Here is a 14,188-nt window from a genome sequence, read left to right as displayed (position 1 = left end):
TCTTCTTCTAAGCAATGTAATCTGTGTCCAGTCACTGACAATTTGATGTCTGTTCTAGAAAATGCATATAAAAACCCATCTGAAGTGTACACAACAATGCCAATGAAAATAAATATCAGTCCAAGGAGGAAATGATAAACGGGACCTTTGGACCACATGGCTTGCCAGGGTGTCAGCTATTTCAGGAACTGAGATGATGCATTTACTATATTCCCATCTGTTCAATATATAATTATTTTAACTATTATGCACGTTGTTTATAACCCATTATCTTGCACTAACAGCCTGCACAGCTCACTGCATAATTTAAAAATATAACAACTTCCTTTGCCAATATTTGCTTTGCAACTGCGAACCTGCTGACTTTAACTATATCTTTGCCATGCACTCTGGGGAAACTAATTTGTATTTTTCTAAGGGTTTATCTTAGAACATGCACCTGGACTTTCTTTTGCATAACCTAGTTTCCTCTGACTCTGGGTCACACCGAGGCTTCCCTTCTGAAATAGAATAAATCTGCTCTTGTATAAACAAATTCATTATATATGTGATGTCACAAATCTGAGACATTCACATGTGCAAAGTGGACAGGAATAGAGTACTTGTCTAATTATCTGGATGATGTGATCAATAAAACCCAGAAATCAGATTATTCGCTCTCTAAATATGAAAATTACTTGGATCATATTAACCAAATAATTGCCACACAGAAACTTATCATTGTAGTATATAATCAATATGTTATTTATGTAAGAAGACAAACATATGGCTGCCAAGTTGGGCTGAATTCATATTTCACTCCAGTTAGTGTGGTCATATTTAAAGAAACATGCACTTACTTACTCACTATTCCATACCTACTGTACTTAGAAAAAGAGACGATATTGGGTAAGAAAAATGAATACAGCAACATTGTGTGTGTGTGTGTGTGTGTATGTGTGTGTAGGGGTGTGTGTATGTGTGTGTATGTGTGTGTGTATGTGTGTGTAGGTGTGTGTGTGTATGTGTGTGTGTGTGAGGGTAAGACCCTTATGTGCTTACACACATGCAGAGACCAGAACTTGGCATTCTGGCTAGGTTGACTGGCCAATAACCTCTGCAGATCCACCTCTTTCTGACTCCACAACCCAGTTCTGGGATTATAGAGATGCATAGATATAATCTAATTTTTATATGGGTGCTGGGGATTTGAACTCAGGTAGTTTTTTGAATTATACAGCTTCCTTGTTCCCATGTGGTGTTATGCTTCCTCTTACTGCAGGGACACTCAATCAAATTATAGATCAAATTCGTTTTCAACTCCTACAGTCAACAGAGACCCATAGATTACTGAGAAGAGAGTTAGCCTTATCACTCAATAACAGCATGTAACCTGAAACAAATAAAACCTCTCTTCTCCTCTCTTGCTCTTCGCCTGCATCATTCATCATCCAACAGAAATAAAGTAGAACAGGCCCTCATGCTTGCAGAAAAGGCGCTCTGGGAAACCGAGCTAGCCTTGAACATGACAAGTTCTATTTCTAAGAAACACACTGCATAGAACACACAACAATGTTTCCATTATAACATGCTATAAAGTCAGAGGTAAAGGTTTATACAGTGCTGTAGAAGAAGGTCGAAAAGATGGTAATAGCCATGGGAAACAATGGAAGTCTACAAAGAAACAGGATTTTCCAGACACAGTAGGGTAGGTGCATATACAAACTTGTGAGAACATTTACAAGACATGTACACATTCAAGCTCCCATTCCAGTATGGGGAAGGGAATTGGACACAAAGTTCCACACAAGCCATGGCCCTATTGGCAATTAATAACTGTTGGGAGAGGGACAGGCAGTTGTGTGCATGTGCATGTTCATGTGCGTGTGTGTTTGAGAATTTTGCCATTGGCAGGTAAACCATGCTCAAATTGATGCTCAATACCCAAGGATATCCCAAGGCATCACACACTAGAATTGATAGGTTTTATAAATAAAGTTGGGAGTGTAGGGAAGGAAGAGTTGTTCTGGAAGGAGGCAAATATGGCTAAAATACATTATGTGAAATTCTCAAAGAATAAATGATATAAATGTTTATAAAGTACTTTTGGAGAATAGTGGAACATTCTCCAGTAGAGGGGACCAGAGGAGCGGAACCCAGGAAAACATTGGAACAGGCATCAGACCTCACCCTGTCTTGGGAAAGGAAATGAGCTGAAGGTTTGGATAATAAGTCTTTGCAAACTGAAGCTGTTCACATGTACTAGACTCAATAAGGTGGAGGTAAACTGACTTTGAGAGTAGTGGTTATTGAGCTTGGGTTTGGTGGGAGTGGCCACAACGTTGGATGATTGTTACTGGCAATGGACATGCTAAGTGGATATATCAAGAAAGGTCTAAGGTCAGGCCTGAGAACCCAGTGACTGTTGAATACCATGGATTTTCCTTGGGTACCAAACAGTAATGATAAGTGGTTATTTTAGGGGCAACATTGAGACAGTCATCATAAAACTTACCTCACCTCCTAGTTTGCTTAGGTAGGCTTAGCATGGAGATGCTATGAAAGAAGCTAAGATACACATGAAAGAATAAATAGGATGAACAAAAATAAGGTCTAGATTATTTTGGGAGAGAAGAAAATACAAAAGCAGGTGAGAAAACGGGACCTAAATTTAGTGAATGGGAAACTGAGAGTGCTCTGGGCAGCAAAGGAAAAGTAACATGCAGAGCAGAGACGATGGCTCTGTGGGTAAAGTGGGCTTTTACACAGCCATGATCTCCTAAGTTTGGATCCGTAGAATCCAGAGGGAAAGTTGTGAATGGTAACATGCATCTGTGACCTCAGTGCTAGGAAGGGTGGAGTGAGATCATTGACTTTTGTTTGCAGCAAGTTTAATAGGGTCTTCAAGTTTCTGGGTAAGTGATACCCTGCCTCCAAAAATACAAGTTTCTGGTTAAGTGATACCCTGCCTCCAAAAGCACAAGGTGGGGAGTGATTGAGGAAGGTACAATAGTCAGACACTACAGATATGCATACCTGGTAATAACACATATGTACAACACACACACACACACACACACACACACACACACACACACACAAGATCAGATATGAATGACGAAGTGAGCAAAAAGCCAGAAAGGGTGCGAGAGGCAGGACTATTTAGTAGAGCAAAGAGGCATCCAGTTGTGTTAGGCGACTTTAAATATGAAACCCATGGTCTATGGTCTTTATAAAGTCCTCCCAGTGAACTTGGCAGACTCTTCAACCCTCTCTGACTTTTCCTTTCTGTATTTCTGATGGCTGTTTGTCTGTCTGGCCGTTGATCAGATTCTTCAGAGATAACTATTTAGGCACAGTGATGATAGCTATGACTGTGTCTCTTCGAAATTCACTTAGTCCACATGCGAAGAGTAGTGAGAGGGTGGCCTTTAGTCGTTGGTTGACACTCTTATGAAAAGGCTCATATGAAGTTTTGACACTCTTATGAACAGACTAGTCACCATTTAGTCTTTCACTGTGCTGTCATGAGAGGATACAGCTAGGGAAACCCTCAATATGCATCAGATACCAATGACACTACGTTATGGACTCCAGAACTATTAAGAGTGCACATTTTTACTCTTTAAAAAGTGTCCACTCTCAGGTATTTTGTTATAGCACCATACACCAAAACAGTTATGTACAAAAGATACATATACATAGTTGTGAAAGTTATTCTCTGTCAAGATTTCTTATTAAGGAAAAGACTAAAAAATATATTCCTTTGATGGTATATCTCCTAAACGTAAGTGAATTGGAGGGAAATGATTAAGGTCAGCATTGATAAAGTGCAACTGAGATGTTGATGCTTCAAAGTGAGAGAGCAGACAGACGCAGTTTTTCAGTAGGTACAAAACAAGAATTGTGAAAGGACACGTTTTAAAAAAGGAGAACTTTGACTGACTTTACAGACGAGACCCAGTGTTATCAGAATTATATGTGGGGCAGCTCATTTTGATAAGCAAAAGCAAAATTAAGTGACAGCATTCCCCAGTGGATATAGTAGGATAAAAGTATGGCAGAGTTCACCTTCCTCTAGAGTTTCTCTCTGTCTCTCTCTCTGTCTCTCTGTCTCTGTCTCTGTCTCTCTCTCTCTCTCTGTATCTCTCTGTCTCTCTGTCTCTCTGTCTCTGTCTCTCTCTCTCTGTGTATGTGTGTGTGTGTGTGTGTGTGTGTGTGTGTGTGTGTGTGTGTTTGTTGTATGTGCATGTATGTCTGGGCACTCTGATTTCTTTCTGCAATGTCTTACCCATATTTATACATACAAGTGCCACACCATCCTAGATTCCAATAATAATGGAGATGGCATCACAGACAAGGACACAGTGCTTACAGTATGGTGGACAATGTCCTGGTTGACTGACAGCTGCTTCACTGATGTACATTTCACAGAGCCTTCCACTTGAGGACAGTCACCCTTTATGAAGCAGCAACTACATAGCAGGTTTGGCTAGGCCTTTTCATCCAATATATGTGTATTCCACATGAATACATGGAGTGATTCTGTACCCATGTAAGAGAGGAAAGTAAGAAACCTTAAGCGAAATGACTAAGTTTATACAGAGAGAGCAAACTGCAGTTAACCCCAAATTTCTGTTCCCCATTCTGGAACTAAATAGGTCGATAGATTTATAATCCCTGCCCCCCCTGCCACTCCTGGTTTGAGAGTCACCAACGCTGGCTGACATGTGTGGTCCCTGCTTTGCCTCCACTTCGTCTGCAGGTTGCAAGTGTTTTCCAGCTCCTTCTATCCTTCATCTATAACTGGATTTACTCGAGTACTTGTTTTGTCCAAAAGCCAATGACTTGAGATCGGAAAAATGCTCAGCTTGGAGGAAGATGAGAACATAAACATGACAGTATAATTAGAGTTGGAAGGAAGGTGCAGGGTCAGCATCAGAAGACAGGAGCCGCTGACTGCATGAGATATAAGTCACGACCCTGACAAATATGACATTCCAACCAGAGGCCAAGGGATTAAGTATGACTACATGTCATGCTTAGGGAGACATCACAAGTTCAACAAGGGCTGGTGACACTGGCGGAGATGAGAGATGCCACTGGGCTTTGGAACCAAGGTCACCAAAGAGCCTATAAATCCTGCTGAATGGCACCGCATTTATGCTGTGAGACTGGACAGCTTCAGATGAACCCTAGTAATTCTCAGCCAGGTAGAATTTATATGAGTCGATGGTTGAAACCATGGCTCCTACTTTGGTGTGAGGGTTATCCCTTGTGACAACATGCTAATAATGTATGGGACAGGGGCTTGGAATATAGCTTGTTTGCAGAACACTTGTCCAGCATTAGTGAGACCTTTTGTTTGATACCCAGAACCACAAAAATATTACTGTCCTGGTTAGTTTTTATTGCCAACTTGGCACAATCGAGAATCACCCAGGGGGAGGGGGTCTCAACTGAGAGGTTGTTCAGATGATGGGTGGTCATGTCTGTGGGGAATTCTCTTCATTGTTGGTTGATATGGGAAGGCACAGCCTATTGTAGGTGGTGTTACCATCAGCAGGTGGTCCTGAGTTAAGCATGAACCAGAAAGAACAATCTAGTAAGCTGTGCTCCTCACTGGCTTCTGCTTCAGTTCCTGCCACCTGTTTCCTGCTTCATTTTCTTCCCTGAATTCACTCAGCGATATACTGTTATTTGGAAATATAAATGAAATAAACTGTTCCACACCCCAAGTTGGTTTGGTTCAGTGTTTCATCACAGCAACAGAAGAGCAAACCAATTCAGTTATTTTACAAGAGTTCTAGTAACTTCTGTTAAGTGGAAAATGATCGATCATCTCCTAATATACGTCTGTTTAGCAAATCTCTGGTCAGACAGACTCTGTCATGTACAGCATCACATTCCAAATGGTCATTGCTTCTTCTCCTGTTACTGTCGGCCCCCATGGTGGTTAGTTTAAGATGCTCATTTTAATTGCCTTACTCGGAATGCTGCACACGTGTCAGGGATTACTGCGCTCGCAGCCACTTCTGCCCAGGAGCTTGACCTCCTGTGACTAGCTTGGTCTTCGCTCCAGAAATCTAGGGTGCTGAGTCGTCATTATTCCCCACTCTGCATGTGGAAATCCCTTGGCTCCAGGAAAAGACCTGGGATTTTTATGACTGAGAACCTTATTTCATATCTTATAATGGAAATTGACATTGGCAAAATTTGACTGTGCTCTCAGCCAAAGAAACATTCTTAATTTTTCTCTTGTTTTAGGATCTGTTGATCACAGAATTCCCTCCTTGCTGGTTTTCCTGGGACATCAGTCTTCATTCCCTGTTCTACCACCCTGCCATCTTCCCTGACAAAGGTAGCACGTGTGTCTTAGGGTTTTATTGCTGTGAACAGACTCCATGACCAATGCAAGTCTTATAAAGGACAGCATTTAATTGGGGCTGGCTTACAGGTTCAGAGGTTCAGTCCGTTGTCATCAAGGCGGAAGCATGGCAGCATCCAGGCAGGCCTGGTGCAGGAGGAGCTGAGAGTTCTACCTCTTTACCCAAAGGAAGCCAGGAAAAGGTTGGGCATCCCCAGGCAGCTAGGAGGAGGGTCTCCAAGCCCACCTCCACAGTGACAAACTTTCTCCAACAAGGCCACACTTTCTAATAGTGCCACTCCCTGGGATGAGTATATGCAAACCATCACAACATGCCACAGTGATTCAGGAGCCAATGTGTATGGGAAAGATCTGACAGATGCTCCTGAGTCTCCCTTGATAGCCTTCCTTTCACTCCCAACCGCGGATTCTGAGAGCGGGATAAAAACAGAAAATGTATTCTTGATGTCCCAGTGGTCCTTTCTCTTGGACTCATTATTTCTTTAAACATATCTAAATGATGCTTGGCAACTTCACCTTCTCATGCAGGTTAAGTAGAAGCAGAAAGGTGTTTGGGTTGCTCTGAGTGTTTGATCTCTGGCTTTCTTAAGGGAGTCTGCCTCTCCTTTCATTGCTTTGAGATAAAAGGGAACCAGGTGTTTTCTTGTTAAAGATCAAGACAATCAGGATGGCAATTCAGGACATGACTTTGATCACCGCAGGGGGAAGAGGCGGCCATGTGACAGTTTTCTATTAGCCACAGTATGTCATTTTTATGTAGCTGTCAGAGAGGGCATTTCATTTCATGCCTATTTGTGATTTCTTTGTTGTTTTGCCAGTTTTAAATCCTGGCACCATCCTCAGTAAACCGAACGAGGCAATTGTAAGTGTGTATTTTCATGCTAAGGAAAGCCAATATTTCAAATGCTTACTGGACCCCCTCACTATTCACAAGCAGTAATTTTACTCAGTTTCTGTACAATGATGCTGAGAGAATAGACGGTCTACTCCCATTTCACAGATGTAAATTCCAGACACAGGAAGGTTAAGTGTCTAATCCTTGTTCAATTGCTCATAAACATTAGCAGAGCTGGGGTTTATATCTAGGCAGCCAGAGGGGACAGATTAGGGAAGAAAAGCTGGACTTAAAGGAAAACTCTTCCCCCGTCTTAAAAAGTGCAGGGTTTGCATCTGAAAATGTACATCTTGCTCAGCGCTGAAAGCTGTCCTCCCTTGGTAGTTGGAGTCTTATTTCTCACATGTAGCCTCTCTCTGGTCCTTACCTTTATGAACTAGAGTCGGCCTATGAGGGGAAGTCGATCGAACAGCAGGAGAGGTGTTCTATGGGTGCTGAGGAGACCAGCAGACATCTAGCCCAAAGCTGTTAGCTTCCCTCAGGGTACAGTCAGCCTTCTCTCTTTGTAATCTGCCCCTTTAAATGCTTCTCAATTAGAGGTTTGCCTCACTCTGACTTTCTCCAGGATGTGTAGGGAAGAGGATACTCCTCATGGAAGAATAAGCCTCTGCATCCTATGGAGAACATTTTAGAGCATGTCACAGGGTATTGTGCATACTCAGTCAGATTTTCAGCTCCCAAGATCCTTTCTTTTAAAAATATGTGCATGCTGGTCTCAAAGATAATCCAAAGGTACACATATTTTAAGAGTCTTGGGATTCTCACGGGTCTTGGCAAGGAACTTTAAATTGCACCAGAGAACAAGATAAGGCAGAGATAGCTTTTAATACCTGAATATTAGTAATGAACAGTCTCTTCCTAAATATCCTACACTCTTAAAGAACATGTAGGACGCTGAGTAAGTTTTGAATAGAACCACACTTTTTTCTTTCATTAACAAAGGGGAAGTGACTCTGTCATAAAGATGTCCATTGTTTAGTACTAAGAAACCTAAGCCGTGGGAGGCCACAAAGACCAAGAGCCCATAATGTGAGAACTAACATCCCTTATGAAGCCAAAATGTCTAAATTCCAATGTGTAGACAGCATAGCATAATTGGAGCATGGCTGGAAGGACAGATAGTAGTATTACAGTTCAGCTTGTTTGAATATTGTAGCATCATATTGGAAAGTACGGGATAGTTCCTCTAGGCTGAGTTCTGACATTGAGATCTGAGAATACTGGTTGACACTGACTGCTCGTCCATTAGCATCACCATGCTACCAGAAATGCATCAAAGAGACAAATTGAATGGTGCTAAGCAAATAGGCTAAGAGGAATCTCTACTTGCCTCTTTGATGAGGTTCATAAATCTGGGTCCAAGGCGCCATGGCTTATGCCGATGGCACTGCAGGGAGCTGACGGTCAGCTGAGAGGCACGGTGGGAGGCAATGGCTACCATGTACACAGCATCGTACATCAGAGCTGCTTCAGTCTGTGGAAAAAAAGACATGAACCATGCCATCAGTTCCATTTTCATTAGTTCCCTCTACCCACCTACCGGACATTCCTTCCTTGCTGTTGATCTGATCCTCAAGAGCTTCTGATCTTTAGCTAAACAGGGTTCAGTCATCAACAGCTAGTATTCTACAAAAGAAAGATTCCAGAGTAAGTTGGAATCTGACCTTTGTTGCTGAGTTTGTAAAAACAAAGTAAAACTCAGATAGACTACAAATGATTGTATTTCAGTACATATTTTAGGACTGTTTTTTATGTCAAGTTCAGTGTTGAGGTCAAATGTACTAAGACTCATTTCAGTAATAGTCTCTCAGCATCTTCCTCCTTCCTTCCTTCTTCTTTCATGTTTTCTTTTTTCCTTTTCTTCTGTCTCCCTTTGTATTTTACAGAGAACAAATTCTTGCTAGTAAAGCCAATCGGTTCTTTTATTATCAACAATACTTGTGTTGGTTGCGTACCTTGGCCAGACTTGAGGAGGGAAGTTAAGAGTCATGATATGAAAGTCAGTGGCAAGCTCAGGAAGACGCTCTGAGGTACAGATCCATGGACCAGAATAAGCCAGCACTTTGCCTCTTTGAGTTACCATGAAATAGGCTGAAATTAGTTACTTCTCTTTGGGAATAGTTATCTTTGGCTTCTTTTCCTCATGAAATTCTTCTCACTTTCGAAATTTTATATAATACTCGTAGCATTTTGTCAAGTATACTGCCCTGCGGTTTGGGGGATAAAAATCTCGTAATACCCTCACATTTTACTGGAGGGCTTTCTTTGTAACTTCAAATATATTAGCTCATTTGAAATTCTCAGTAATTCTCCAAAGTAAGCAGATAAAGCTACTTACTATGTGTAAAACTGACCTCAGGCAACATATTGATTTATAGAGGCACATATGTATATGGCTGGAAAATTGACAGAGTTAAACCTAAAATCCAGGTTCTAGCAGAAAAAAAAATGTATGTGGTTTTCTGCAATTACTTGACTCTGTCACTATTTGAGGTTAATTATGTCAGGATGGAGCTGGAAAGAGCTCTGAGTGGTAAATGCCATGTATTTCATCTCATCAGTGTTGAAGAAAAAAAAACAACTCTATTTTGAACCCATATTATTCTGTAGAGTGTCAATGACATGTCAATTTATTTCTAATACTTGTCACTTAATTAAAACAATAAGGGTGTCTTGAAAGCAGAAACTGTTCAAATTCAACCTTTGGTACCTAAGTCTATGCTACAGGAACATAGTTTAATAAACGTTCACAGCATGAGTTATTATTGATTCAAACCTTAAAACACACTTTGACAAGACCTCTATGTTATCTTGATTTAATATAAATAATTTTACTTATGTTCTTGACGCAGAAGAGTGAGGTTGATGATGATGGCAGTTTTGGTTGGTTGAGCTTTCACAATTGATTTTGATTGACTCAAGATCGATATAATCCATTTTATCAATGACCTAGCCAAGTCTATCTACTCTGCTAATCTCTTACATAGACAGACGTTAGACCCTGCTTGCCTTAGTCTAGCACCCATGATTTCCACCATTCCGATAACCTTATTTGATTTTGTCTGGAGAAAGCGAACTATTGACAGGTGGACTTGGTAAAATGGAATCTGTAATAAGGGTGGACATTTACTGAGTAATAGTTACACATCTGCCCCTGTTCAGAGTCCTTGAGAAATAAGAACCCATTTCATCACTTTTCTTCTTTGTAGAAAGAAAATCAAGATATTAAATGGGATCTATAAACTAATAGTGAGAAAGCCAACATTTGGATACTTAAGTTGGTGGTATAATCTGTGGTCCCATCGTGTCCAATTATTTAATGATACAAAAGTAGCTTGATAGAAGCTAAAAACAGTTTGACAGTATGCTACATGCCAGCACCACAAACATATCAGTTATGCATGATATGTCCTTCAATTGTGAAATATTTAAAAATTAGCTTATTCATTTTTTTGAGATTTTCATACATATATATGATGTATTTTGATCATCTATGCATTCCCATTAACCCCTATAGATTCATCCAGACCTTCTTATCTCCCTGTCCCAATTTCCTAAGTGTTTTATTTCTTTTTTATAACCCACTGAGTCTGATTACTGATTTTACATGGTGTAGGGCCATACATTGGAGCACAGATAGCCTATAGTAGACCACACACTGAAGAAAACTGATTTTCTCCCATTAGTTTCCTTGAAGAGTCAATAGCTCCTCAGATAAGGATGTGCCCTCATAAACCCATTTGTGGTGGAAGACAACTGGCTTGATCTTGTGTAAGTATTATTCGGGGACCTACAGTCACTGTGAACTCAGGTGTATAATCACCTATTGTCCTGGCTGGTTTTGTGTGCCAACTTGACACAAACTGGAGTCATCACAGAGAAAGAAGCCTCCCTTGAGGAAATGCCTCTATGAGTTCCAGCAGTAAGGCATTTTCTCAATTAGTAATCAAGGGTGAGAGGGCCCATTTTGGGTGTTGCCACCCCTGGGCTGTTAGTCTTGGGTTCTATAAGAAAGCAATCTGAGCAAGCCAGGGGAAGCAAGCCAGTAAGCAGCATTCCTCCATGGCCTCTGCATCAGCTCCAACCTCCAGGATCCTTCCCTGTGTGAGTTCCTGTTCTGACTTCCTCTGGTGATGAACAGCAGTGTAGAAGTGTAAGCTGAATAAACCCTTTCCTCCCCAACTTGCTTCTTGGTTATAATGTTTTGTGCAGGAATGCAAGCCTGACTAAGACGCCCATTCTTATGCAGAAGACACTCTTACACTTTAGTCTTTCCCATTGCTGGTTCTTATATGTATCTTGAAAAACTAGGTGATGTAAAATTTCTCAATGCTCCCAAGAAAATCTTTTCATAACAACATCCACATATGGAAAGCTGGTTTCCCATAAGAAATGCATAATGTTTTGACTAGTGGAACAACTTTCAGTAACTCAGTGGATTTGTGGGTGTTCAAGCCCTATGCATTCAAAAGGAAATACTGGCTAACGACTGGTTTGTGAGAAAATATGTTGGACTATATTTTCTGGAGTCTAGGACCATGCAATGCTTATGCTAAAAATATGGATGTGGTAAACGTTGCCTTTTGTTGTTCTGAGGTACTGGGCTATGCTTCATCAATTTGAGGTGTGGAGGGTCTGGAGACTAAGGTCAGTTATGTGGGAGCTCTGTGCTTATGTGGTTTACTTCTCATAATACTCCTGCACACCAGGGTTTGTGTGGGTTTCCTGGTTGACGACACTTCACAGGTATAGTCACACATGATTGCTGGGAGTCAAGCACTTTCTGGAGTTTCAATGGTATAATACACCTTTAAAAGCACAGGCCTATCAGAGCTCTGCCCTGTGTGAAGTTTTCCTTTGTTGATTTTATTTTCTATTCATTTTTCCCTGTAATAATCTGTCACTGTAAATAGAGCATTTATTTGAGTTCAGGGTTCTTTGTGCAAATAACAAAGCATAAGGACATGGTGGTGACTACCAACGCAAAGCAATGAGATGCCCCAACACCTCAGAGACAAGGAAAATTGGCATATTGTATCCCTGATTGGGATACCGGGAAGAAAACTTGTTTTTGGAGAGCAAATGGGCAAGAGGCATCTGTTTCTCATTCCTCTTTGCCATTGGACAGGGTTATAGGTAAGGTAAGGCTTGGCGAAATTGTTAATGGGAACTCTACCGAAGGTGCAAACCTGTGGGAGCCATACTGCTAGAAAGCCCCAAGTGCTTGAGAAAGCATTGTTCATTTGCACTGGCCATGAGCTGGCAGCAGGTAGAATGCCCTGTCAGTGAGCAGAATTTGGAAGTGGATTTGGGAAGACAGCAAAAAACCAGCTCAAGCAGACTAAAAATTCTGTTGGTTGGGAAGAAATTCCGGCAGGTTCACTGAAGGTTTGACAGAGCAGTTGCTATAATTTGAACTTCAATGAATATTTGCTAGCTTTAAATAGAGACCAGGAGAAGCAGAGGAAAGAGGATTATAAGTAGACCATGTAAATACCATGGAAAAAGCCTTCAGTCATACTAGGTCAAAAAAATGTCAGATAAGGAATCACCTTGAGCAGCTGGCATAGTACAGAATGTGCCTCGTGAATAAAAAAACACGTAAATAAATAATACAGTAATTCTGCGCTAGTTTCTTGAGGAAACAAACTTGCGATGTGTTAATTAACACGTCAGTTGGTGAAACACTTTATAATCTCATAGTGTGCTTTTTTTTATCAGTGGTTCAGAATGAGGTTGGCTACAGCTTTGCGTGTCAGAATGTTCTTTCTCCCTTTATTGACTAAAACCAGCAAATGTTATCAAGAAAAATCACTTCTGTACCCTAGAAGCATTGTCATGTTATCTGATGTGTCTAGTGAACAACACCGTGTTGGTGTTGTACAGGTTTACAGACCAGCAAGTGGACTTGGAGAGGTTACTTTCTCTGCAAACATAGCCAGGACCTAAATTCTGGTTTCCATTATCAAGAAAAACACTGCCTTTTGTAATCATCTAGTTGACTGTTATCTTTTACGGGTCTTTGATGAAGACTCAAGGTGGCTATCCAAAGATATCTTTCCTGTGGACCATAATTACAGAACTATTAGACGTAGGAGAGCAGGTCGAAGCTCCTGACTTTGCCTCCTACTATGAGCACTTTGTGAGCTGGGAAGGAGAATGGCAAACCTGGCTGGCTCTGTAGTTTCTGTCTCCTTGTCACTACTGAATCATATACTGTGGTGTTTAAATGGTAATTGTTCCCCATAGATTTGGGTATTTGAATATTTGGTCCATAGCTGGTGGCAGTGTTTGGTAAGGAGTGCCTCCTTGCTAGAGGAAGTACATCCCCAGAGAAAAGCTTTGAGAATTCAGTCTTGTCCCACATCCAGTCCACTCTCTTTGCTTGGTGTTTGTATTTGAAGTTGTGCCCTCTCATCTTCCTGCTCCAGCAGTCTGCTGCCGTACCTCTCCCGCCATCACGGACTATACCTCTAACATCGTAAACACAAATAAACTCTTTCCTTCTTCAGTTGCCCTTGGTGATATTCATTTACCACAGCATCAGAAATAACTAACACACATCATCAGAGTCTACAATCAGGAAAAAAAATAATTTTGAATATGGGCTATTTCACCTCCCCAAAATGCTAGGGAAAATATAAAAGCAAAAAAAAACAAACAAAAGAACCCCAAAAAACCCAACAAACAAACAAACAATGAAAGACGTTTTATAAAGCCATTCTAGACTTAATTAACATTCCAGCTGAAAAAAAATACTTAAAAAATCTTCAGATGTTTTTTAATAGTGCATTTCACTGTTTTGACCTAAGATAAGCAAGTCTTGTTAACTCAATTCTTAAAATAGGGTTTTTAAAATTAAATCTGTTTTTAAATCTAGATTCAACTAAGTTGAACTTGGGTATAACTGATTTCTGTATTTTCAG

General features: G+C 40.8%; 1 protein-coding gene across 6 annotated transcripts in view; it reads right to left on the bottom strand.

The window, feature by feature from the left end:
- Grik1 (glutamate ionotropic receptor kainate type subunit 1) overlaps positions 1–14,188 on the bottom strand; it is a 383,311-nt gene that overhangs the window by 86,567 nt on the left and 282,556 nt on the right. For all 6 annotated transcript variants that reach the window (XM_032900471.1, XM_032900473.1, XM_032900472.1 and 3 more), the window contains exon 7: positions 8,593–8,736. In XM_032900471.1, coding sequence (XP_032756362.1) covers positions 8,593–8,736 — 144 coding nt within the window. The remainder of the gene's footprint in view (positions 1–8,592; positions 8,737–14,188) is intronic.

Source organism: Rattus rattus, chromosome 4 (assembly GCF_011064425.1).
Source record: "Rattus rattus isolate New Zealand chromosome 4, Rrattus_CSIRO_v1, whole genome shotgun sequence".
NCBI classification, from domain to species: Eukaryota; Metazoa; Chordata; class Mammalia; order Rodentia; family Muridae; genus Rattus; species Rattus rattus.
The sequence above is the reverse complement of the archived record's forward strand: the minus strand, read 5'-3'. Positions and strand labels throughout refer to the sequence as shown.